The sequence below is a fragment of the Lepidochelys olivacea genome (assembly GCF_965140295.1).
Source record: "Lepidochelys olivacea isolate rLepOli2 genome assembly, chromosome: 8".
NCBI lineage: Eukaryota > Metazoa > Chordata > Testudines > Cheloniidae > Lepidochelys > Lepidochelys olivacea.
Genome location: NC_140418.1, coordinates 98,028,255 through 98,055,313, shown reverse-complemented (window position 1 = coordinate 98,055,313; position 27,059 = coordinate 98,028,255). Strand labels below are relative to the sequence as shown.

Sequence of the window (27,059 nt, the reverse complement as noted above, 5' to 3'; positions counted from 1 at the left end):
GAATTGACTGAAGAGATATCTGAGCCATTAGAAATTATCTTGGAGAGCCATGGAGGATGGAAGAGATCCCAGAACCCTGAAGAAGAGCAAATATAGATCTATGTATAAAAAGGGAAATGAGGACAACCCAGAGAATTATAGACCAGTCAGCTTAACTTCAGTACTGGAAAGAGAATGGAGCAAATAATCAAGTAATCAATTTTTAAGCACCTAAGAGCTAATAAGGCAGTAAGTAACAGTCAACATGGATTTTTCAAGAACAGAATCATGTCAAACCAACCTAACATCCTTCTTTGACAAGGTAACAAGCCTTGTGGACGGGGAAAAGCAGTAGATGTGATATATCTCTACTTCTGTACAGGTTCATCTACACTTAAAATGCTTCGGATGTGCAGCTCTAGTACTTCATGAAGACAATACCTATGCTGAAAGGAGTTCTCCTGTTGGTGTGGGTAATCCACCTCCCCAAAGGGTGGTAACTTGTCTACACTGGGGGATAGGTCAGTTTAACTGTGTCGCTCAGGGGTGTAGATTTTTCACACCCCTGAGTGGTGATGTTATACTGACCTAATTTCCTAGTGTAGACCAGGCCTAACGCTTTTTATACTGTGTCACATGACCTACTTATAAACCAACTAGGGAAATATAGCCTAGCTGAACCTACTATAAGGTGAGCCCAAAACTGGTTGAAAAAGCATGCTCAGAGAGTAGTTATCAATAGTTCACAATCAAGCTGGAAGGGCATATCAAGCGGATTCTTCAGGGATCTGTCCTGGGTCCTGTTCTATTCAATATCTTCATAAATGATTTGGATAATGGCATAGAGTACACACTTATAAAGTATAAGGAGCTGGGAACTAGAAGCCAGGTCTGCAAAGTCTGGGACAGCTGATATTCACACAGTGCAACCAGAAGGCCATGCAAAGGCACAGCCAGGGAGCACTATGGAGAGTATGAGCTGCAGGAAGTACTGCCCAAAAGGTCCTGAGTGGCAGTACCCTGCAGCTCTCTGATTGGCCAAGTGCCATATTTAACCTCAGGGGGTGCCCGAGGAAGTTGTCTGGTCAATCACACAGACTTTGGCCGGCTGCAGTGCCAGACTTTACTTGATCTCTGATCTCCAACTCCAGCCTGACTGCAACCCTGATTCCTGCCTCCTGATTCTAGCCTGGTACTACCTCTGCTCTCCAGGCTCCAGTCCTGGCCTGACTCTGACCCTGACTCTTGCAATTCCTCCAACTCCTGCCTGGTGACCTACTTACTGTCACTGATGGGCAGACCTCAGCCCAGGTGTGACCGCTGGGCAGGACTGCCTACTCCCTGGTCTCTTATATAAAGTTTCTGGACCATACCAAGCTGGGATGGGTTGCAAGCACTTTGGAGGGGGGAAGAGGAAGAGTGCGGGGGTAGGGCTATGGTTCGGGAACTGCTGGCCCCCACTTTTAGGCACTCCTGACTTCAAGTATGTAAAAGGTTATTACAAAGAGGAGGGTGATAAATTGTTCTTAACCACTGAAGACGGTACAAGAAGTAATAGGCTTAAATTGCAGCAAGGGAGATACAGATTAGACATTGGGAAAAACTTTCTAACTGTAAGGGTAGTTAAGCAGTGGAACAAATTACCTAGGGAGGTTGTGGAATCTCTGTCACTAGAGGTTTTTAAAAGCAGGTTGGATAAACACCTGTCAGGGATGGTCTAAATAATACTTAGTCCTGCCTCAGTGCAGAGGACTGGACTAGGTGACCATCAATGCCCCTGCTATTCCTACATTTCTATGATTCTTTCTTCCTCTCTCTTTCAGGATTTTATAAAGGTGCCTATTACCTAAGGTCCGGGCAAAATGAATGAGCGGAAAGCTCATATCACACAGTTGTTTTCCTTTCAGTTAACCCTGGACAGGGTAGCGTGACTTGTATATTCGTATTCTGTATGCAGTTTTTTTGTGTCTGTGTCTCTCTGTCATTGTTCCTATGGGAAGACGCCTAACTGAGGCCTGGTCTATACACACAGTTGTACTGTTCGACTAAAGGTGTGATTTTGTACTGATTTAGTTAAAACACTGTCACTTTGTGAGTGGACACTTAGTTTACAGCTGGCTTATATCAGTTTACCTTGCTTGGGTAAATATACAGGCACAAGCTAAACTATTACCACATTTTAAACTGATACAAGAACATACACACAAAAGCGGAATCTGTTGAATGAACTGATTTAATTTACACTGGTTTAATTTACATGTTGTCAAGCCCTAAGCCCTGGTCTACACTAGGAGTTGAGGTCGAATTTAGCAGCGTTAAAACGATTTAACCCTGCACCCGTCCACACAACAAAGCCCTTTTTTCGACTTAAAGGGCTCTTAAAATTGATTTCTTTACTCCACCGTCAACGAGGGGATTAGTGCTGAAATCGGCCTTGCCGGGTCGAATTTGGGGTACTGTGGACGCAATTCGACGGTATTGGCCTCTGGGAGCTATCCCAGAGTGCTCCATTGTGACCGCTCTGTACAGCACTCTCAACTAAGATGCACTGGCCAGGTAGACAGGAAAAGGCCCGCAAACTTTTGAATTTCATTTCCTGTTTGGCCAGCGTGGCAAGCTGCAGGTGACCATGCAGAGCTCATCAGCAGAGGTGACCATGCAGAGCTCATCAGCAGAGGTGACTATGATGGAGTCCCAGAATCGCAAAAGAGCTCCAGCATGGACCGAACGGGAGGTACAGGATCTGAATGCTGTATGGGGAGAGGAATCCATGCTATCAGAACTCCGTTCCAGTTTTCGAAATGCCAAAACATTTGTAAAAATCTCCCAGGGCATGAAGGACAGAGGCCATAACAGGGACCCGAAGCAGTGCCACATGAAACTTAAGGAGCTGAGGCAAGCCTACCAGAAAACCAGAGAGGCAAACGGCCGCTCTGGATCAGAGCCCAAAACATGCCACTTCTATGATGAGCTGCATGCCATTTTAGGGGGTTCAGCCACTACTACCCCAACCGTGTTGTTTGACTCCTTCAATGGAGTTGGAGGCAACACGGAAGCAGGTTTTGGGGATGAGGAAGATGATGATGATGAGGTTGTAGATAGCTCACAGCAAGCAAGCGGAGAAACCAGTTTTCCCGACAGCCAGGAACTGTTTCTTACCCTGGAGCTGGAGCCAGTACCCCCCGAACCCACCCAAGGCTGCCTCGCGGACCCGCCAGGCAGAGAAGGGACCTCTGGAGAGTGTACCTTTTTAAATAGTATACATGGTTTAAAAGCAAGCGTGTTTAATGATTAATTTGCCCTGGCATTTGCGGCCAGTACAGCTACTGGAAAAGTCTGTTAATGGGTCTGGGGATGGAGCGGAAATCCTCCAGGGACATCTCCATGAAGCTCTCCTGGATGTACTCCCAAAGCCTTTGCAAACGGTTTCTGGGGAGGGCAGCCTTATTCCGTCCACCATGGTAGGACACTTTACCATGCCAGGCCAGTAGCATGTAGTCGGGAATCATTGCAGAACAAAGCATTGCAGTGTATGTTTGCTGGCGTTCAAACAACATCCGTTCTTAATCTCTCTGTGTTACCCTCAGGAGAGTGATATCATTCATGGTCACCTGGTTGAAACAGGATGCTTTTCTTAAGGGGACATTTAGAGGTGCCCGTTCCTGCTGGGCTGTTTGCCTGTGGCTGAACAGAAAATTTCCCCGCTGTTAGCCACAGGGAGGGGGGAGGGGTTAGCCACATGGTGGAGGGAGGCAAAATGCAACCTTGTAACGAAAGCACATGTGCTATGTATGTAATGTTAACAGCAAGTTTCAGAGTAACAGCCGTGTTAGTCTGTATTCGCAAAAAGAAAAGGAGTACTTGTGGCACCTTAGAGACTAACCAATTTATTTGGTTACAGCTCACTTCATCGGATGCATACCGTGGAAACTGCAGCAGACTTTATATACACACAGAGAATATGAAACAATACCTCCTCCCACCCCACTGTCCTGCTGGTAATAGCTTATCTAAAGTGATCATCAGGTTGGGCCATTTCCAGCACAAATCCAGGTTTTCTCACCCTCCACCCCCCCACACAAATTCACTCTCCTGCTGGTGACACCCATCCAAAGTGACAACTCTTTACACAATGTGCATGATAATCAAGTTGGGCCATTTCCTGCACAAATCCAGGTTCTCTCACCCCCTCACCCCCCTCCCAAAAACCACACACACAAACTCACTATCCTGCTGGTAATAGCTCATCCAAAGTGACCACTCTCCCTACAATGTGCATGATAATCAAGGTGGGCCATTTCCAGCACAAATCCAGGTTTGGGGGGGGGGGGTGGAGGGTGAGAAAACCTGGATTTGTGCTGGAAATGGCCCAACCTGATGATCACTTTAGATAAGCTATTACCAGCAGGACAGTGGGGTGGGAGGAGGTATTGTTTCATATTCTCTGTGTGTATATAAAGTCTGCTGCAGTTTCCATGGTATGCATCCGATGAAGTGAGCTGTAGCTCACGAAAGCTCATGCTCAAATAAATTGGTTAGTCTCTAAGGTGACACAAGTACTCCTTTTCTTGTTAACAGCAAGGTTTACCATGAAAGAGTGTACCCATTGTTCTATAAAATGGGTCTTTTTAAATACCACTGTCCCTTTTTTTTCCCTCCACCAGCTGCATGTGTTTCAAGGATCAAAGGATCTTCTCCTTCCCAGAGGCTAGTGAAGATCAGAAGGCGAAAAAAACGCACTTGCGATGAAATGTTCTCTGAGCTCATGCTGTCCTCCCACACTGAAAGAGCACAGATGAATGCGGGGAGACAGACAATGTCAGAGTGCAGGAAAGCACAAAATGACCGGGAGGAGAGGTGGCGGGCTGAAGAGAGGGCTGAAGCTGATAGGTGGTGGCACCATGATGAGAGGAGGCAGGATTCAATGCTGAGGCTGCTGGAGGATCAAACTAATATGCTCCAGCGTATGGTTGAGCTGCAGGAAAGGCAGCAGGAGCACAGACTGCCGCTACAGCCCCTGTGTAACCAACCGCCCTCCTTCCCAAGTTCCATAACCTCCTCACCCAGACGCCCAAGTACGCGGTGGGGGGGCCTCTGGGCACTCAGCCACTCCACCCCAGAGGATTGCCCAAGCAACAGAAGGCTGGCATTCAATAAGTTTTAAAGTTTTAAACTTTTAAAGTGCTGTGTGGCCTTGTCCTTCCCTCCTCCACCACCCCTCCATAACCCCCTGGAGTTATCCCCCTATTTGTGTGATGAATTAATAAGGAATGCATGAATGTGAAGCAACAATGACTTTATTGCCTCTGCAAGAGGTGATCAAAGTGAGGAGGGGAGGATGGTTAGCTTACAGGGAAGTAGAGTAAAGCAAGGGTGGGGGGTTCATCAAGGAGAAACAAACAGAACTTTCACACCGTAGCCTGGCCAGTCATGAAACTGGTTTTCAAAGCTTCTCTGATGCGCACCGCGCCCTCCCGTGCTCTTCTAACTGCCCTGGTGTCTGACTGAGCGTAACCAGCAGCCAGACGATTTGTCTCAACTTCCCACCCTGCCATAAACGTCTCCCCCTTACTCTCACAGATATTGTGGAGCGCACAGCAAGCAGTAATAACAGTGGGAATATTGGTTTCGCTGAGGTCTAACCGAGTCAGTAAACTGCGCCAGCGCACCTTTAAACGTCCAAATGCACATTCTACCACCATTCTGCACTAGCTCAGCCTCTAGTTGAACAGCTCCTGACTACTGTCCAGGGTGCCTGTGTATGGCTTCATGAGCCACAGCATTAAGGGGTAGGCTGGGTCCCCAAGGCTAACTATAGGCATTTCAACATCCCCAACGGTTATTTTCTGGTCTGGGAATAAAGTCCCTTCCTGCAGCTTTTGAAACAGACCAGAGTTCCTGAAGATGCGAGCGTCATGTACCTTTCCCGGCCATCCCACGTTGATGTTGGTGAAACGTCCCTTGTGATCCACCAGTGTTTGCAGCACTATTGAAAAGTACCCCTTGTGGTTTATGTACTCGCCGGCTTGGTGCTCCGGTGCCAAGATAGGGATATGGGTTCCAACTATGGCCCCACCCAGGTTAGGGAATCCCATTGCAGCAAAGCCATCCACTATTACCTGCACATTTCCCAGGGTCACTACCCTTGATATCAGCAGATCTTTGATTGCGTGGGCTACTTGCATAACAGCAGCCCCCACAGTAGATTTGCTCACTCCAAATTGATTCCCAACTGACCGGTAGCTGTCTGGCGTTGCAAGTTTCCACAGGGCTATTGCCACTTGCTTCTCAACTGCGAGGGCTGCTCTCATCTTGGTATTCTTGCACCTAAGGGCAGGGGAAAGCAAGTCACGAAGTTCCATGAAAGTGCCCTTACTGATGCGAAAGTTTCGCAGCCACTGGGAATCATCCCAGACCTGCAACACTATGCGGTCCCACCGGTCTGTGCTTGTTTCCCGGGCCCAGAATTGGCGTTCCACCGCATGAACCTGCCCCATTAGCACCATGATGCCCACATTGCCAGGGACCGTGCTTTGAGAGAAGTCTGCATCCATGTCCTCATCACTCTCGTCACCGCGCTGACATCACCTACTTGCCCGGTTTTACTTTGCCAGGTTCTGGTGCTGCATATACTGCTGGATAATGCATGTGGTGTTTAATGTGCTCCTAATTGCCAAAGTGATCTGAGTGGGCTCCATGCTTGCCGTGGTGTGGCGTCTGCACAGAAAAAAGGCGTGGAACGATTGTCTGCCATTGCTGTGACGGAGGGAGGGGCGACTGACAACATGGCTTACAGGGTTGGCTTACAGGGAATTAAAATCAACAAAGGGGGTGGCTTTACATCAAGGAGAAATAAAAACAACTGTCACACAAAATGGCCCCCTCAAGGATTGAACTCAAAACCCTGGGTTTAGCAGGCCAATGCTCAACTCAATGAGCTATCCCTCCCTCTGGTATTTCAGGCAGGACTGAATCTCCATTGAACTTTTCAAGGTGCCCCTGACAGACCTTACCGAAACGATTGTCGGCCGTTGATTTCACGGAGGGAGGGAGGGGGGAGCAAATGAATACAAAACAAATCTGGTGTATTTCTTGTTTTGATCCACTCCATCTATCTTTTACATCTCTGGCTGGCAGCAGAAGGTGCAATAGGACTACTAGCCACCCTCATCTCCTGGCTGCTCGGCAGAAGACGGTGCAATAGGACTGCCGGCAGGACTAAAGAGAATGACCTGGTCGAGTCACTCCTATTTTAGTCCCTGTGCCCATGTCTGCCCAGGCGCTCCTGGCCGACCTTACCGAGGGGACCAGGAGCACCTCGGACATGATGACGATGGTTATCAGGCCTATTGCACCGTCTGATGCCACAAGGCAATGGGCTGCTGCTGTGTAGCAATGCAGTTCCATGTCTGCCAGCACCCAGGAGACATACGGTGACAGTGAGCTGAGCGGGCTCCATGCTTGCCGTGGTATGGCGTCTGCACAGGTAACTCGGGCAAAAAGGCGCGAAACGATTGTCCACCATTGCTTTCATGGATGGAGGGAGGGCCTGACGACATGTACCCAGAACCACCCGCGACAATGTTTTTGCCCCATTAGGCACTGGGATCTCAACCCAGAATTCCAATGGGCGGCAGAGACTGCGGGAACTGTGGGATAGCTACTCACAGTGCAAAGCTCCGGAAGTCGACGCTAGTCTTGGTACTGTGGAAGCACTCCACCGAGTTAATGCACTTAAAGCATTTTGTGTGGGGACACACACACTTGAATATATAAAAACGATTTCTAAAAAAAGACTTCTATAAATTCGACCTAATTTCGTAGTGTAGACATACCCTAAGACTAGCAATTCTCACTATGCTTTCTCCAAAAGCATTCTTTCCTCTGATCACAGATTGCACAGGATCTATTCAGAGTGTGCAACTTGCAGTTCTGAAGTAAATTGCTTTCAAGAGTACTCAAAATACATGACATTTAACTTGGAGAATAGTGAAAGAAGCTGTCCTCTGATATACTTGGCATTTTAATAATTTGTGTGCCTCTGATGTAACTGAGTCAGAAGAAAGCTTCACAGTTCTTAGCTACAGCTATGGGCGGGGGTGGTGGTGAAGCTTCTCCTTGGGTAGGCTAGCTCCCTGTCCCACCTCTTCTTCCTGCAGCCCCCCCACACTCCACCCCAGGCCCCACCCTCCCCCACTCAGTCCCCTCTCCACTCGGCCCCCCCGCTACTGCTTGGTGCTTCCCTCCTCTCATCCCCCTCCCCAATGAGGACCCCTGCCCACCACTCCCCATGTCCCTCCTCTCCCCCACCCCCCATGAGGCCCTCACCACTCGCGCTCTCTGCGTCCCTCCTTTCCTCCACCCCACCTCTCCCCCGAGACCTCCGCCACTCATGTTCTCCACATCCCTCTGCATCCCTCCTCTCCTCCATCCAGTGGGAAGGTGAGGAGGGACGTGGCGAGCGGCGGGCCGGGGGGTGTTCTCGCAGGGGAGGGGAGCGGAGGACGCAGGGGGCGGGGGGGTCTCCTGGGGGATGAGGAGAGGAGGGATGCGGTGTGTGGCGGGGCCCTCCGGATGTAAGGGGTAGAGTGAAGGAGAAGAGGGACACATCAGACAGCGGCAGGTGCCTTGTGGAAGGGAGGGGAATAGGCGGAGCACAAAGGGGCCACCACGGCCCAGGCATCTGGCAGCAGCGGCTGCGCCAGGGAAGGCTTAGCCTCCCCAGCCTACTGTACCCATGGCCCATGGCTACAATAGTACAGTAACCCTGAAAATTATTTGGGAAACCAGTGACTAAAGATGCCTACAATGAGGAAGGCACAGATTAAGAAGCCTGGTAATTGTTCTGCTAGCCTTATAACTGCTTCATGCTTTAGCCATATAGTTAATTCAGATACAGTCCAAATCATATCGCATGTTCTGCTCATGACCTCCGATCCTATTAAGGGTGAAATCTTCTCCATTAATAAACCTGTCCATATGCACTATGGGGTAGCATTAAGCACGTCACCCTTACTTTAAGACTGGTAGCACAGAGATGTATCACAAGAAGGTATTTCTAGTTTAATGAAAGATACCGCAATTCACATCTGCACTAATATATGAAAAGGTCGCTACACACAAATTGTGATTAATGGAAAGAAGGCCACTGGCTTGATGGAAAGAGCGTGATGGTTATGCAGAAGAATTAGGTTTTGGCAGAACCTTTAGATTTGTCTGCCAAGGGGCTAGCATTACAGAAATGATTTTTAGTTGCTGGAGGGTGGCTCGGGAGAGTGGGTGAGGTTTATGTGACTACTGAGTGATGTCATGGTTTGGGAGGTGGTTCTTGAGGTGCACGTGGAGGCAAAAACGATGTGTGACTGCCTGATGGGGGCGAGGGGTTCAGCCATATCAAGAATAAAATGGTGGCTAAAACCAAACAAGTTGGGGGAAAGCAAAGTATTAAAGACAAACTACTATACTGTGGCTTTTAGCTTCCAACCCACATTGGGAGATGCCAAAGAGGAACATTCTAGAGGCAGCCTGGCTGACTCAGCCAGAATTCCTCCAGGGCACTGGAAAGCGAATGCTTGAGTAAGGATTGTTAACAACTTTTTACAGGGTGCAGCCCAACCCCTGGTGCTGACTCAGTTCCAGCAAAAAAAAGCCTAGCCCCCATACCCCTCTTTTCTTGTCCACCACCACCTCCTCCTCACGGTTCATGGCAGAGGCCAGTGACTCGGGCTCCTCAGAGGTATCCGTGGTGCAGATGTGTGTGGTGGTGGGGTCTCTTGAGGATGCGATGCAGGTCTTTGTAAAAGCAGCAGGTCAGTGGCTTCGCACCAGATATATTGCTGGCCTCCTTGGCCTTCTGGTATGCCTGCCACAGCTCCTTGGCTTTCATGCGACAGTGCTGATAGCCCTTATCATACCCCTTTCTCCTGCATCCCCTGAGCAATCTTCTCATAGATGTCAACATTTGTACAGCTCTGTTCGGATCTGTGCCTGTACAACCTCTTCTCCCAGCAGGCCCAGGAGATGCAGTATCTCCTATCTACTCCAGGCAGGAGCACGTCTGGAGCATGTAGCCAGCATGGTCAGCTGGGGACTTGCACTCAACAATGGAGATCTGCCAGGTATGTTTGCCAAGCTGGGCGATCAAGAAAAAGAATTTCAAAAATTCACAGGGGTTTAAAGGGGAGGGAGGTCTTTCAGTCCTCATGACCTTTGGGCAGTGGAGTTCACAATGGTGACCAGAATGGTCAGTGTGGGGCATTGTGGGACACATATGCAGTGGTATGATTCTACAGATGACCTAAGGAGATCTGAAGTGTGGGCGTACAACTCCAGAATGAAATTCTCTAAATATCGGTAGTTGGGATTAGTTGCCCAAGATGCCCATTAGACGTTTGGAGCTGTGAGTGGTCACCTGAGAATGCAAAAGTGAAACTATTAATGGGAGGAACTGTCTATTAGCTCAAGGTTCCACACGTTTCCAGTGATATGATTCATACCTCTGCTTCTGAGTTTAACACAAGTAATTAAGTAAGGAGTTCCTCATTATTTAGGCATAAATCAGCCGTAGTTTCTAATCAAAATTGTGTTTAACGTGCCTTGATGGAAATGATTCTTTAGTGTTTGAAGGTTGGACAACATACGGTTATACAGATGGGAAAGTGATGTATAGCTTCTAGTAATACATGTGCTTTCTGAATAATTATGACGACCTTGAGATCTCATAAACACTCATTATTAAAGAGAACTGTTATTCAACAGAAACGTGAATTGAACTTGATTCTGACAGCTAATACCAAAACTATCATATTTCCACTGCCAGATAATTTCAGAACAAGTTTTGATGTGCTTTAATGGTGATCATTTAGGGAAACTGTAAAAGTCACATACATGTCTCGATCCGACTTCAGCAAGGTCACTAAAAGCCCTGCAAATCATTCTAGATTCCTTAAATCTTTGGGCTGCCTTTTTGCAAACTGACAAACCCTTTCAACTATATGACCCATAAGCAGTAAGAGAAGAAAAAGGAGTGATTACAATAAGCTGTTTTAGAGATTCTTTGGGCTTGCTCTCTCTGAAGAGGGAAAAGACCTAGCTCTATTGTCAAGCTCTATATTTTCTGAGTGAAAGCTGTTCTAACATTGAGCTGGGTATACATTCTAGTACCAGATTATATTTCAGCCATTTATATAGAAGACAGAAATAAAATCAGCATTTTCTCAATGTCAGTTTCAACTTGCAAGCCCAAAGACAGATACTATTTTTGAGCTTAAAATGTGATTGACCAATGCCTTTATATTTTTCATTGCAAAAGCCAAACTATTTCCAAAGTTTATAATGAAAGAGCCAGATGTAAATCGGTGTAGCTCTACTGAAGTCAATGAAGCTACACCAATTTATACCTGTTGAAGATGTGGCCCAGAAACTAGTTTTAGAGTTAAACCCTCCCATTCCCCAACAACACTAATTTATTATTCCCCCATTCCCCTCCACCGTACACTGAATACAGTTTTAAGTCAGAATTTAAAAAAAATCCTCCATACAGCTGAGCACCATCTTACCTGGACTCTTTGCTGAGGATGTGGCAGCACTGGACAATTAGTCAGTCAGTGCCTTGGGTTTTCAAAGCTTGCTCTCAGCCACTTTGCAAATAAAAGGCCTTGAACTGGTCACTGAGGAGCTGTAAATGAAGGAGCTGTTTGGGCTCCTGATGCCAATGTTCATAAGTCTCCATTCACTCGAGCCTCACCAAACCCTATGTTGTGGTGTATAAATAGTGTTGGGATTTTTTAGAAGGGATATAACCTTGTATGCTTTAGGGCATAAACCAAGCAATCTGAGAGGGGTTAGGGAGAAACTGAGCAGATTATTCCACAGCTGTCCACCAAGAGGTTTTTTAACCTTCCTCTGAAGCATCTAGCACTTGCTGCTTTCAGTCAAGTTATTGGACTAGACAGACCCTTGGCAGACCACAACCCCCAACAGTTCCGGGTCTCATGGGACTCTCCCATTTTGACCCACAAACCCCCCTGTCCCAGCTGAAGCTGCTCCTGTCTCACAGAGCTGGCTGGGTTTGGCTCCCCACCCTGGGAGTTGCCACCTGACCGCGACGCACGTGCTCACCCAGCACTGTTCAGGTTTGGCCTGACCCCCAGCCCCATGCACTAGGGACCAGGTTGCAACCCCTGGATTAGAGGGCCAAGTCCAGACAGCCCCATGGGACAAGAGCCGCAGAAGTTGCCGCTATGGGTTGAGTATGAGGTGGGCTCGCTCTGCAACTCCCTCCCACATACTGAGGCCTTTCCCAGGGCACCCCTCCCACACACACACACAAAGGCATCCCATCCCTCTCCCCTAGGGCAGGACCTGGCATGGGTTGATGACCCGGCACCCCATCCATCCCCAGCAGTGACCGGATATTGTATAGGTTCCCTTTTGACTGCACTTTCCAATTGAAAATCAGACACCTGGCAACCCTAACACTGGGCCATCTCAGAATGATCAGCATATTTTTAGGAGCAATAAAATAGCTCCAACAGGAGCAGGTAATATACATTTGTCTCCTCTGTGCTGTTGCCTCCTCCTGAATATAAGTTTGTTTGCCACAAGTTGTTGTCACCTTCCCTGGTTGTGAAAAAACATTTTCAAAGGAACACAAAAGAAGAGATTGTCCAATCTCTAACTCTGCTCACTGCAACACATGCATTCCTTGTACATAAGGCCTATTAAAGGCTAAAGATATTTTTTGTGAGAGCCCCTTGTGAAAGTATTGAAAGTTATACTCTACTCTGTTACACTTTCAGGACTCTTCCCTTCCCAGCTAAGCTAAGGTGCTTCAAATTGCCATGAAGCATATATTGAAAGGTTCAGTATTATTTTTCCCCCATTAATACTGTATTTGGGTCTTAGGCAACTTTAACCACATGCACACTCAGTACAGCAATGATAATGGTTCACTAAGGTTGCAGTGAGTGTAATGGAACTGAACCAGGCACCACAGCTGAAAATTGGTAAGACCAATTAACCTTTTCCATAGAGTTCATAAAGGTTAATTGGAAAACCTCAGCTAAAGTTTTCAAAACCTATGTCACAGAGGAACCCAAGTTCCATTTTCAAAAGTGATTAGGCTCTTAAATGCCTAAAACACATTTGAAAATGGGATTAGGTGCTTTTGAAAATTTTACCCCTATTCTTTAGATTTTACCCAGGTTATAACAACATTTGGCTGTGTCAAACTGGCCTATAAAAGCAGCATTTAACTGGGTTGAATTGGCTTTATAGGGAAGAACCTCAATAACCCATAAGTGTCATGTATTAATGTATTTCTTTGCTGTGAACAAGAGCTTTAAAAATCTACTACTGGAAATAAAATCTTTTACAAAAATTAAAAAAAAAAAAACCCTAAAGGGACTAGCTAGTGGAGTTGTGCAACTTTTCCTCAAGCACAATTACACAGTGAAACATTTCTTCTGAATTTCAAATGAATGATGAAGAACTTAGTAATACAAAGCAATTGCAGGGGGGGTAAAGAAATTACTCCCAACCCACATGAAACAGTCAACAGGCATTGGTGAAGAGCTAACTGGCTTAACAAAAATTAAAAAGAGGGATAACAATAATTTGTTCCATACCAGTCCTGCACTGCATTGAACGACTCTTCACTGGTGATATCATACATCAGGATGAACCCCATCGCGCCTCGATAATAGGCTGTAGTGATAGTCCTATATCTCTCTTGTCCAGCAGTATCCTAAATACAAAATAAAAGCAGTTAGGCTTTGTGGCCCGGGTCTCAGAAATAAGAACTACATGTTAGGGTGCTACACCCATATTTAGGCAACTAAATTAGTTGAAAATGCTGAGTACCCAACAGCTCCCACTGCAGTAATTGATTTCTGTTTATATTTTAGTATTAATTATGTTTCTGCATTAACTAGGTTCTGATAGTTGTGTTTTGACATGTGTCCTGTTAAAAAAATAAGGGAAAATGTCAACCCTTTAATTGCTGTTCCCTGCCACACGCTCTGTGCAGCAGCAGAATGTGGCAGAGTTCATTGAATGTCAACACTTCCAAGCAGATGGAAACGGGACAGCAGTCAAGGGCTATTCTGTGTAAAGAGCGTATACAAATTTAGCACTGATGAGAGAGTGAAATCTTCGGTTTAGCCACAAAGTGGATGCTGCAAGTGCCTCTTATGAAAGTGCTGTTTAAAACTGTACTATGTGAAAACACACTAGGAAACCTTTAGTGCAGAGGTTCTCAAACTGTGGTCCACGAGTTCCACTCAGGTGGTCTGCAGGTAGTTCCCTCTAAGGTGCGCACCTGGGCAGCTGCACGCGAGAGAATGAAGGGCCACCCACCTAATTAGTGGAGCCGTGCAGGCGTGGCTCCACTAATTAGGTGCCTGGACCCTGGAGAAGATGCACATGTAAGGTGAGGTGGTGGCCTTGCGGGGAATTGGGGGCAGTGGGGTGAGAAGACGGGGTGGGGAGAATTTGGGATGTGCAGGGCTGCGGTGGCCAGAAAAAGAGGTGACTTTCCCCAGCTCGAGTGCTGTGGCTTCCGGGGAGAGACCCCACTCCTTCCCAGCCCCAGCTCAGGGGCTGCCGCAGCAGGGGAGAGAGGACACATCCATCGCATTAGAAAGGTCAGACTACTGATATTAAAATACGAGTTGTGTGCTTTTATTTGTAGAACAAAAAAAGTTAATTATTACTACTTTTTTTTATATAGCGCTTTTATCCAAAGTGCTTTACAATAGTTAGCTAACGGTACAAACAACATTTGGAAAGATCATTAAGTGGTCTGCCGAGACCCTCAGCACCCCAACCCTCTGCCCCAGCCTGGAGCCCCTCCCGCACCCTGAACCCCTCATTTGTAGCCCCAGCCTGGAGCCTAGGGCAAGACCCGAGCGTCTGCGCCCCTCTGCGGGGCTGTGTGTGGCCCGTGACTGATTTTTTTCTGTGGGTCAGTGGCCCGGATAGAAAAAAGGTTCCCACGCCTGGTCTAACAGCTGCTTTCTTTGTCTCTTCAGATGCAGTAAATGCGATGGGTAGGGAGGGGTGTGTGTCTTGGAGTGACTGTCCCTCCTTTTTATAGTTTCAGTCCCCCTCTTGAAAAACATTTCCAGCTGAGAACCGGGAGACAAAGAGACGATGTAGAAGGATATTCCCTGCTTTTTTTTTCACCTGTTTGAACTTCCTTTGTTTGCCCTCCCTGCATAATGACTCTGCTTACTGCTTCAATGCAAATTAAGGCAAACACACATTCCTTCTTTTGTTTAGGATAAACCTGACTTCTGCCTGGGTAGGGCTGTGGGGTTTGGAACATGTGTTAACAGCATACAGGATAATCTTGTAACTTCACACAGAATGTTGCTACACATATTTTACCAGGACAATACTGATCAGGAAATTATGAGTTTCCAAATGATACCTTACAATGCATGCTTTGTACAAAGATTATTAAAATAGTATGTAGGGTATGAATACAGGGGCGTATTCTGTCATGGTGATATCTAAGGTGCAATGGACCTGGGGTAAGTGACTGGTCCTTTGGAACTGGGAGTAACCTGAATATTGCTGTCACTCTTGGTGTAAGGGACCATCTATCACAAAAATAAACTTACCTGGGTGATAAGATAGACCAGGGAAATGCTGGAAATGGCCCACCTTGATTATCATACACATTGTAAGGAGAGTGATCACTTTAGATAAGCTATTACCAATAGGAGAGTGGGTTTGTTGGGGGGGGGAACCTGGATTTGTGCTGGAAATGGCCCACCTTGATTATCATACACATTGTAAGGAGAGTGATCACTTTACATAAGCTATTACCAGCAGGAGAGTGGGGTGGGGGGAGAGAAAACCTTTTGTAGTGATAAACACCCATTTTTTCACGATTTGTGTGTATAAAAACAAACATCTTCTGTATTTTCCACAGCATGCATCCGATGAAGTGAGCTGTAGCTCACGAAAGCTTATGCTCAAATAAACTAGTTAGTCTCTAAGGTGCCACAAGTCCTCCTTTTCTTGTTGTGAATACAGACTAACATGGCTGTTGCTCTGAAACCTGTCAAGACAGACCAGGGTACCCAAGGAGACTGTCTGTTACTTGATGTTAAGGCTGTTTTAGTGCCTAACAAATTTACACTTGATAATTCACTGGTGAAATCTAAACACAGAACTCACAGCCAGTTTGGGGTTTGTGCCCTGTTTCCTAAAAGCCTGCCCTGAAGTTGGTACTCATACTCTTGAGTCACTGCAGGCAGCCATACCATCTGATGCCTATTAGGTGAGTGTAACAACTTTTACTCACCACTGAGGTGGCCTAGATTTAACTGAGCGCCTCGAGCTGAAAAGGTCTATAATTACCAACCTACTAAATATTCCATCCCTTCGGATGAAGCAGGTATAGTACTCAAGTAAATAAAATATCTTCCATTTGGGAGGTATTATCTATGATTTGCACAAATGTATTTCATCCATCTTTCAGCAAACAGATGCTCCGAAATAGCTGTAGGGAGACAAGAGCCTTATCTTCAAAGCACACACTCAGTGTAATATATTGATTGCTGCAGTTACTCTTATGGATAAGCAGTTCTTAAGTGAATGGTGGGGTACAGTACTCAGCCTCCACACTCTAACTTTTAAAAAAGGCCTTTTATGCCACTGGTTTAAAACATGATTAGCAAAGTTTCCTTCCCTTAGTCTTGGAGAAAAATGTCTAAGGATATGTCTACACTGCAATAAAAGACCCACAACATGGCCACAGATGACCCAGGTCAGCTGACTTGGGCTCCCAGGACTCGGACTGCAGGGCCTCAAAGCTGCAGTGCAGATGTTTGGGCTCAGGAAGGAGCCTGAGCTCCAACAGTCCACAAGGAGGGAGGGTCTCAGAGCCCAGGCTCCAGCCTGAGCCTGAATGTCTACGCTGCAATTTTTATCCCCGCAGCCCAAGCCTTGCAAGCCCAAGTCAGCTGACCTGGGCTCCGAAACTCAGTGCCACGGGTCTTTTAGCGAAATGCAGATGTACCCTAAAAGGGCTTTATCAACTCTGCAACTTCAGCAGAAAAATTCAGAGACTGGTTGAAAGAGTCTTTGCAGAATATAGTTTAAGGCAAATAAATCCCTCTGTACAGAACTCCTTCAGAGATGTAGGACCTGATTCTAATCTCACTAGCACTGATTTGAATCAGGAAGAGCTCCACTGAGTTCAATGGAGTTACACCAGTATATAACTGTTATAAGTGAGATCAGAATCAGACCCAACATTTTTGAAGTCCCACTTCCCATAATTTCAATATACACAACCGTGGTGCTTGCATCTGCTCAGGAAGGGCTAAGATGCTGGCTGCCTAGCACGCAAGTCTTACTGTGAAAGGGTAAACAAAAACCATTAACCACTGGTATTCTTCACCAGGGTGTTACAGGGTGTTCTCTGGAGGAGGAAGGCTCATTTAAACAAGTTCCTTGCAGCTTCCCGATGGTGTTTGGCATTCCCCCACGGAGCCATGCAGTCCATGAGAATATCTACAGTCCTAGCCCAGAAATAGCTCCTCAGTGGAGAAAGCTACACCAGAGGATCCTTCTCTCCCCCTAAGGGTAAGTCTACACTGCATGCTTCTTTCAGTGGTGTGTAGAAGGCTGCACAGTTCCCTGCCTAATGCTGTGATGTCCCCAGCAAGCCAGTCTGCCGAAAAAGGCCAGTCCCTGTGCTTTGCTTTCTCTCCAAGAGCTATGAACAGTGTATTGCCAGCAGTTACAACTTGCCAGACTCCTCTTCCTAAGCCGGTATGTTTATCCTTAAGGTAAAAGCATTACAGAGATAACAATAGAAGTCCCTATACGCATGCTAAAAGCTTACCAGGAGTCACCTACCCGTTTTATGAGGCCCTAGTAGGCCAAAGTCTTTCCACCTCTTCTGCAAGGGTTGGGGCCCCCCCTTGGACAGGAGGTCCTGTCCATTTACTGGATCAGAAAGAAGGTCCTGTGTCAGTTAAAGCTCATCCTTTTAGACCAAAAGCCCTTTCTTTGTCTCCTAGTCACCACTCCAGGAGGCAGTTCCTCTCTAGAGTTGTTCAGTCTCAGCCCTAGTCTACACTTAAAAATTATATATCAACCTAGCTATGTCACTCAGGGCTGTAAAAAATACAGCGTGCTGTAGTTAGGTCGAACTAACCAACCCCTAGCATAGATGCAGGTAGGTCGACAGATGGAAGAATTCTTCTGTCGACCTAGTTACCACCTGCCAGAGAGCTACATTAACTACATGGATGGAAAAACCCTTCTGTCGATGTGAGAAGTACCTACACTACGGCGCTGTGGCTGTAGGATAGACATGGCCTCAGTGACTCACCTTAACCATCCCCCGCTGGTAACCCTCCCCCATGGAGTAGAACACAATCATACATAAACCATTCATAAATCTAATACAATGGCCCCCAAGATACTGCATGCAGTGCAGTATCTATCATAATTGGATTTCTTTATTCTGCATTTGTAGCAATTCCCCGCCGCACCCTGAGTTTAAAACACAGCAAGCCCTTATATGTAACTAAGCACCTAAGTTTATTGTTTGGGAGAGTCTTCTAATGAAGGGACAAAATAATGAATACTGATTGCTTTTTTGAGTTGCCTGCAAGACCTTTAGATGGAATATAACTAAGCAGATTAAAAGACAAGGGAAGCAAGTACATGAGGTACAGGCAGAGATCAGCACAAACAATGTCATAGCGCTAATTAACAGCCTGGGAAGAACAGCCTGAGCCTTCAGTGTCCAGAAGTCTGTTTGGCTGTCCCTGACTAGGAATCAGATAGCTTTTTATAACTAGGCAAAGAAGTGTCTTAGCAAGGCACATTAATGCTAATAACTAACATGTCTGGGTTCTCTTGCAATAACACATGAACCTTCCCTTGACATTCAACTAAGTTTGCTATATACAAAAGAACAAACAAAAAATCCTGTTACATGGGACCTTCGAACAAAAATGTGAAGGCTCTTACAATACCTGTGCCATCAAAAGTTGAGCATGAGTCACGGGGAAAGACCCATGACCCAAATGCGTTTGCATGGAGTTCTTGTGACAGATGCCCAACTACTCACATGATCCAATTCTTAACTATTCACGATAACATTAGCATATCCAGAATTTTTTAAACCTGCATTAACAGAAATAGAAAGCCAAGGACAACATTTAAAAGGGTCATCATGCTTAAAGTTTTAGGCCCCAATTTCATGCTTTTTTATTCAGGTTTGAAAGTGAGAATTCTCATTGATTTTCTTCTTTTGACAACTATTTCTGACCACAAAGAATTTAAAAGAAAAGTGCAATTTCTCATCTGTATCAGGCTCAATCTAATCTAAGCACACACATCACTTTTGTCCTAGAGCATGTGACAAACAGCTTAGTAAAAAAAAAATTAAAAGAAGGATCAGACATTTATATGAATAAAAGATTGATCAGCAGTTCAACTGCTTGGATACAATCACAAATGTTTACATTTCCAGTCCACTAACCCACTGATTTCTCTTCATTTGGATCCCTCACAATGATGCACTTCTGCCTTGAGTCAATAATATAAAATATATTTTTAGAACAAAAATGCTAGTTCTTCCCTCCTCTGGGTTTTCCAGCACATTCTGTCCACTCTATGTCTGTCTTCGACTGTAAGAGATTTTGGGCAGGGACTGACTGTGTCTTAGCACAAAGCACACTGTTGGTGCTTAACACACAACAACGACAGTCATCACTGCATCAGGACATCAGCTGATCTCCAGCTAGGGTGAAGAGATTTCTGCCCTCCCCCACCCAACTGGATAGCATCACATAGTGAGATTTATAATATGGCTTTTTACACCTTCCTTTCAATGTTGTTGTTGTTGGAGACAGGATAAGGGATTGTATGGCCCAGCGATGCCACGAGTGACAAGTTATCTGACATCTAAGCATCTGGTGTGAAACATCTGACTCCTTGAAATCATAGTTTGATTCCCAGAAGAGTTCCCTTAGCCCCTAATCCTTTCAAGATAGGCAAACTGAGTTTGTGGAAAAGGGTGAGCCCTTTGGCGATTCCATACCGATATCCAAACAGAAACAAGTGGCTGGCTTATAGAGTCACTATTTATGGGGTTCTGGGACACTGTTTACTTGTTGTCCTTATATTCAGGCACAATGGGCCAAATTCAGACCTGCTGTAAGCAGAAGCAACTCTGTTGACATCTGTGAAATTTCATCTCCTTGTACAAAATCTGAATTTGACCCAACTATATTCACACAGACATGGTGACTTGGTCCAGCCACATTAATAGGGGGTTCTCATCCATCACAGGCTCTTTGAGGTCACATCTTGGAATGAATGTCCTCCATAAAGTTATGGAATGAGGAACCATGACAACTCCACTGCTGGAAATTTAAACTGTGTCTTGTCCCACTGTGCTGCTGAAGTTCAGGGACTGAAAATCATCATGGGCCAAGGTTTTTTTTTCCTTTTCCCAGGAAAAATTATCTTTAACTGTGAATGCCAGATTTGATTATTTTTTTTTTTAGGTGCGGGGGAAAAGGGCTATTGGTTGTAGCAGATCCACCGCCATTAGTCTTCCCTGCTCAGCAACTTGACACTACCACCATGGAACTATGTGCTTTTAACCTTGTTTCTTTGCTGATGCTGATTTGATCCCTGCAGACCTTCCATCTTCTTCATGAAGAGAGTAAAGTAGTTGGCTGATCTGTAGGGACTTGGTGGCTATTTATGGCAGTCCTTTGTATTGTATTGTACTGTATTTTATATACTCTCACACACACACACACACACACACCTAAGAAAACAAATTTAAATTTTTAAACATATTGGAAAAAATTAACACTGAAAGGCCTTAACACACTTAAATGTACCTCTGTGCTATGGGTGTGTGTGTGTGTATATATGTAAATATACACACACCTATACATACACACACACACACACACACATTATATTTCATAGGGTTATATACAGATTTTATCAGCATGAATCTGAGATAGCTGTAATTACATAGTTCTTCCCAACAAGTATTTTGTTTGTGCAATTTATCACATGGTGGCCATTACCCTATATGCAGTATATTATCTTCTTATACATATTAGCACTTACATAGGAATTTTAACTCATTCCACCTAAATTCCCTCTGTAGCTTTAATTGGATATGATTTTTAAATTATTTTCTTTGTCTTAACTGTTATGTAGTGTTGGTGTACACAGTTAAATAGTTGCAGTGTTCCACTCTAGAAGTTTCTGCACTTCAGCATGGTGGATGATGGGATAAGATTTATATAATTTTTTTTTCTTTACAAAGGATACTATGTGTTAAAGGCATCAAGAAAGGTGCTAAGCAAAAGTCACTGCTGAGACAAAAAGGAAGTTTCGAAAATATTAGGCAGTGAGAGAAGAGAGCTCAGGCTGCCCTATGAATCACTAAGAAATTAACAATAAAAGTAATAATGTTGATGAGCATTGATCCTATTGTTCCTGCTGGCATCCAAAAATAGAATTAAACAGGAGAGCAAGATGAGTCACTGGTTACTATGGAGGAGATATGACATCATGAAATGCTTGTGAAGCTTAGTTCTCTCTCATTTCACCTGCTGGCAGGAGCAAATTAACTCTGGAGTTTAGCTCTCATTAAAACATTCCAGGTCAAAAGACAGAATTAACCATGTTATTTCTCTCTCATTACCTAGTATTCCCATTGACCATGAGCCACTGGAACCTACTTGAGTGAACTCACGATATAATGAAACCCTGTTAAACTGTAATCAGCTAGTTGCAATATATGTTATATTAGCAACTCGGAAGAAAATTATTCCATAGGAAAAAATAACTTTACTGTAAGGCCTTGTCTATGCTAGGATTTTTTCCTTCAAGTTTCCCAACTACCATCACTTCAGCTCCAATAGTGATAGTAAAGATGGGAGTCCTAGTGTAGACACAGTGCCAGGGACATGCCAGTGTTTCAGCCACCCTGTTTTGTAGGCCTGCTCTGTGCAGGGTTAGACCACACAACCACATGCAGCTCCGTCTAGCCTAGTACTCCCAGCATTGCTACCTAGGGTGGACCTGCGCCAGTAGGACATTTTAGGAAAAAACTTCTAGTATAGACACAGCCAAAGGCTTGGTCTACGCTAGAAAATTAGGTCGGCTTAACTATCTTGCTCTGGAGTGTGAAAAATCCACCTCCCTGAGCAACATAGTTAAGCCAACCAAAGTCCCCGTGTAGACAGTGCTAAGTCAACTGAAGGATTCTTCCGTCGACCTAGCCGCTGCCTGTCAGGGAGGTGGATTACCTTTGCCGCCAGGAGAACACCTCTCATCGGCTTAGGTAGCGTCTACACTTGAAATGCTACAGTGGCGCAGCATCAGCACCGCATCCGTCCTGCTGCAGTGTTTAGAGTGCAGACAAGCCCTAAGAGGTTTTGCAAAACATAGTTAGTCAGCAAGTGGGCACAAGGCTTTAAACTCCCTTCCTCCCCTTATTGTTAACTATGTTTCCTGTAACTGATGCGTTGAATGCCCCCGGGGCAAACTTGTACTACTACAAATAATAATAAAGTCCTACGTTTATATACTGCCTTTCCTCCCAAAAGCACCTTACAAACAAAACTCATATAGGGAATAAAAGACACTGGACTCACTTCACCCCACCATTCAAATGCAGCCATTTCTGGGGTGAAAAAAAGCAATCGACTAACATCACTCAGCAACTCTACACAACAATTTAGGTCAAGAAGTGAAAAACTGACACAGCAAGGCATTGTTTTTGGTCAGCAGAATGCAATTACCCAAAGTGAAATCAAATTAAGATTCTGTGATTAGCACTCCTGCTTATAAGGAGTTAAAATAAATGATTTTCCTTTTCCTCACTGCTTTGAGATCACAGCAAGGGATTGGCAGCAGTTGATCTACTCAACCAGTCAAACAATACGTGGGGTTGAAATAGGGCTGCTTGCTTCACAAACATATCTGCCCCTGCTTATCACTGTATGGGTCAGGTTTCCCTTTTGTGACATTTACAAGTCAGTGCCTGCAAAAGAGAAAAACTAGACAAAGATGTACACTGAAAAAAAGAGGATTAGGTTCATTGTGGTTATGTCTCACAGATATCTTTTAGCTAGCTCAAACATCTTCATTTGTCTGCACACAAATTAAAATGCCAGTCAGTTTGATTTTTTTCTTGATACTGTTACTTGGAAGGAAAAACAAGAAATGCATGGGGGTGCAAAAATATAGGCAACTCCATAACATATCTCCTCCCAACTTCCATTTCCTTACTAGCAAATAAATACTGGAAGTTGACCGCGAATAAAACTCAACAGGTCCACTGCATTGTCAGGACTATGCACTGAGTACAAATGATGAAATCATTACTGCTACAGTATAAACATTTGTTTTATTAATAATACACTGAGGTTCTTGAATTAGAATAATTATAGACATGCAAAGCACTTTATACTCCTAAGTAAACCAATGTAATGGATATAAATAGGGATCCGTTAATCCAACACTGAAGTGCAGTTACCACTGGGATGGAATATGGCAGCTGTTTAAAAGCTCAGAGCAACATTACACAGTCGAGTCGCATCTTACGCGGGGGTTAAGTTCTAAAGTCAGCGCGTAAAGTGAAAATTGCATGTAGTCAAAATTACCCTTGAAAATCCCTTAAATTGCCCATAAAGTACAGTAGACTGTACATGGTTCTGTATACTGTACAACCCTGTACAGTAATATGTATAAATGTACAATGTATTCAGTAATGTACAGTATCTAATAAAGAGTACATATGCAAAATATAATTTTACAGTACTGTATTTTTAATTACGGTGGGGGAAATTACCGGGGGTCGTCAGGGCTTGATGTCAATCCAGGAGACGGAGGTGACGGAGAGCGAGTCATAGACCAAGTGGTTGGCTCTGGTTCAGTTCGAGAAGTTGATTGCGTAGGCTCATCTGCTGCTGGTTGTTTTTCCTTGAAAAACATGGTGATCGGCAACTGTCGCTGTTGTCTCTTGAGCTGCTCAAACATTTCTTGATACGGTCTCAAATCGTCCGTAATACTACGTGTGATTTTGAGGCTTCGTTCTATAGAGGGATCGTATTCAGAAATTAAATCATTCAAGTGTTTCGCTGTTTGGAACACTTCAGCAAATTTATGAAGATTCCAACTGGCGGCTCTTCCTGTTCATCATCATCATCATCATCATCTTTGTCTTCTGTAGATGATTTTATCAGTTCCTCTAACTCTTCGTTAGTCAGTGTTTCTCTATAGCTCTCAGTTAATTCTTCAATTTCTTCCTCAAGGATGTCGACGAAGCTATCGCCACTCACTTGCCTGGTCACCTGAACAATGCGTTTCACTTCTTTGTCAATGGTCGGGAAACCCTTAAAATCATTCACACATTCTTTCCATAGGTTTTGCCAACATGCATTGACTGTTTCAGGCTTGATTGCATCCATTGCCTGTTTAATATAAGTGATGCAATCAGCAATGTTGAAGGACTTCCAACACTCCATCACATTAAGATTGGGATCAGCATCCATAGTGCTACGTATCCATGAGAACGTAAGCCTCATGGATGTGGCCTTGAAACAGCGAATCACGACTTGGTCGAGAGGTTGGAGGATGGAGGTGATATTGGTGAGCGGGGAAAGATAACTTCAACGTTGTTATGCGCAAACTGGAGTGCCTCAGAGTGGCCAGGAGCACTCTCTACGATCAGCAATACTTTAAAGTCAAGTCCTTTCTCTTCGAGGTACCGCTTGACCTCCGGAACGAAACACTTGTGGAACCAATCCAGAAATAATGCTGCCGTCACCCAAGTCTTTTTATTTGATTGCCAGAACACGGGCAGGAGATTTTTGTTCTTGCCTTTTAGGGCACGGGGATTTGCAGCCCTGTAGAGCAAGCTCGGCTTTATTAAACGCCCAGCCGCATTGCCACAAAACAATGCAGTCACATGGTCTTTAGCTGCTTTGAAGCCAGGGGCTTGTCTTTTTGATTTTGAAATGTAAGTGCGGTTGGGCATTTTTTTTCCAGAAGAGCCCAGTCTTGTCAGCATTAAAAACTTGTTCTGGAAGATAGCCCTTTTCTTCTATGATTTTCTTTAATTGTTCGGGGTAGGCTTTTGCTGCCTCTTCATTGGCAGATGCAGCTTCACCAGTAGTCTGCACGTTTTTGAGGTTGAAGCGGTTCCTAAAACTGCTAAGTCAACCTTGGCTGGCTTTGAATTCCTTTTCATCAGAAGGCTGTCCCTCTTTGGCGGGAGGTTTGAACAGTGCATAGAGGCTAAGAGCCTTTTTTCGCAACGTGTTGCGATCGATAGGCACACGTTTACGGTTCATGTCTTCCAGCCATAAGTTTAATGCCTTTTCAGTCTTCACTAAAGTCTTATCACACACCTGGCTCGTCACCTTAACAGTTACTGGAGCACTTGATGCCACAGCTTGACAAATTTCTCTCTCTCTAATCTTGATGGCATGGATGCAAGATTCGTTGCTGCCATATTTATGTGCCACGTTGGAGACCAACATACCATCTCTCAATAAGTCCAACACAGCCAGTTTTTCTCCAGCATTGGAACAGATCGCTGTTTCTTTTAAAGCTAAGAGAACAACTCTGTAAGATCAGAATGGAAGATAATCTTACAGGCAGTCAGATTCAAAACACAGAGAATCCCTCTAGGCAAAACCTTAAGTTACAAAGAGACACCAAAAACAGGAATACACATATCCTCCAGCACTGGAAATTTCACAAGCCAAAACAAAGAAAACCTAACACATTTCCTAGCTAGATTACTTACTAACTTGACAGGAGTTGGAGGGCTTGCATCCTTGATGTGTTCCTGGCAAAGGTATCCCACAGACAGACAAAAGCCTTTTTCCCTCTCCAGATTTGAAAGTATCTTGTCCCCTCATTGGTCATTTTGGGTCAGGTGCCAGCCAGGTTACCTGAGCTTCTTAACCCTTTACAGGTAAAAGGACTTTGCCTCTGGCCAGGAGGGATTTTATAGCACTGTATACAGAAAAGTGGTTACCCTTCCCTTTATATTTATGACAGACACCCTCCTCTGTTTCTGTTTAATTGGTTCTGCTTTCTCCAGGGGGATTCGGTGAGTGACTGTGGTGGTATTCCCAAAATCGGTGTCTTCTCTGGAGAACAAAGACATCCTTAAGTTTTTCCAATAACTTGACCAGTTGCTGTACCCGTTCTTCAGTCAGGTCCTCCTGGTCAATCTGTACTGGAACTTCCTATTGCTGATTACCACTGGTTGAGCCTGGAGATGTCATACCCTCAACCTTGTGGATGTATAATACCTGATTTCACTGAACACAACCTTTCCCATTGGGACTACTGTAGCTGGCAAGTAGACCTCAGCAGTGTGAACCGCTGGGTGAAGTAGGATGGTCCGTTCACCACTATTTAACACTCTTAGTGGAATCTGTCCATCCTTACTTCGGGGCAAAGTATTGGCCACATATACTCCATTGGGCAAATCTGTTTTATGGGACCCTTTCATTAGAACAGAGCCCTATTCCAGCTTTGACAAGGCAAAACGCTGTCCTTCCAACAGTCTCTCACTAAGTGGTGGAATGATAACAGGCTTCTTGCTAGCCCCCTGCAGAAATCCCACTCTGCCCTCCTCATTTGCCTGATTTATTTGACATGCGATCCTGGCTTGGACCAGGGCCATCATTGCCTTCCCATCCTGAGTGAAGGCAAACCATATAAAGAGAGGCATTAGTCCAGTTAGCGCTTTGAGGATGTTCATGCCAACAATGCTGGGGATCAGTCTCTCCCCTGGGCTTGTGGTAATTGCATCCTTGATGACAAACATACTTTTGTTTGGAAAAGCCTGTCCCAACAGCATTACTGGCACATCAAGGCATCCAAGCATTGGGATTCTTAGTCGATTAGCTTCAGTTAACCTTACAAAATCCACATTCTTCATCGGTGTATACAATCCCAATAGTGCCACTGAAATGAGCCTCGCTCATGGTGGTAACCTCTGAACCTGTGTCCAATAAACAAAGGGTAGGCACTCTGCCTGTCTC

The 27,059-nt window shown here is 45.0% G+C and overlaps 1 protein-coding gene across 4 annotated transcripts in view; it reads right to left on the bottom strand.

The window, feature by feature from the left end:
• RAB3B (RAB3B, member RAS oncogene family) overlaps window positions 1–27,059 on the bottom strand; it is a 128,335-nt gene that overhangs the window by 23,265 nt on the left and 78,011 nt on the right. For all 4 annotated transcript variants that reach the window (XM_084637621.1, XM_084637622.1, XM_084637624.1 and 1 more), the window contains one exon: window positions 13,608–13,726. In XM_084637621.1, the coding sequence (XP_084493747.1) occupies window positions 13,608–13,726 (119 nt within the window). The remainder of the gene's footprint in view (window positions 1–13,607; window positions 13,727–27,059) is intronic.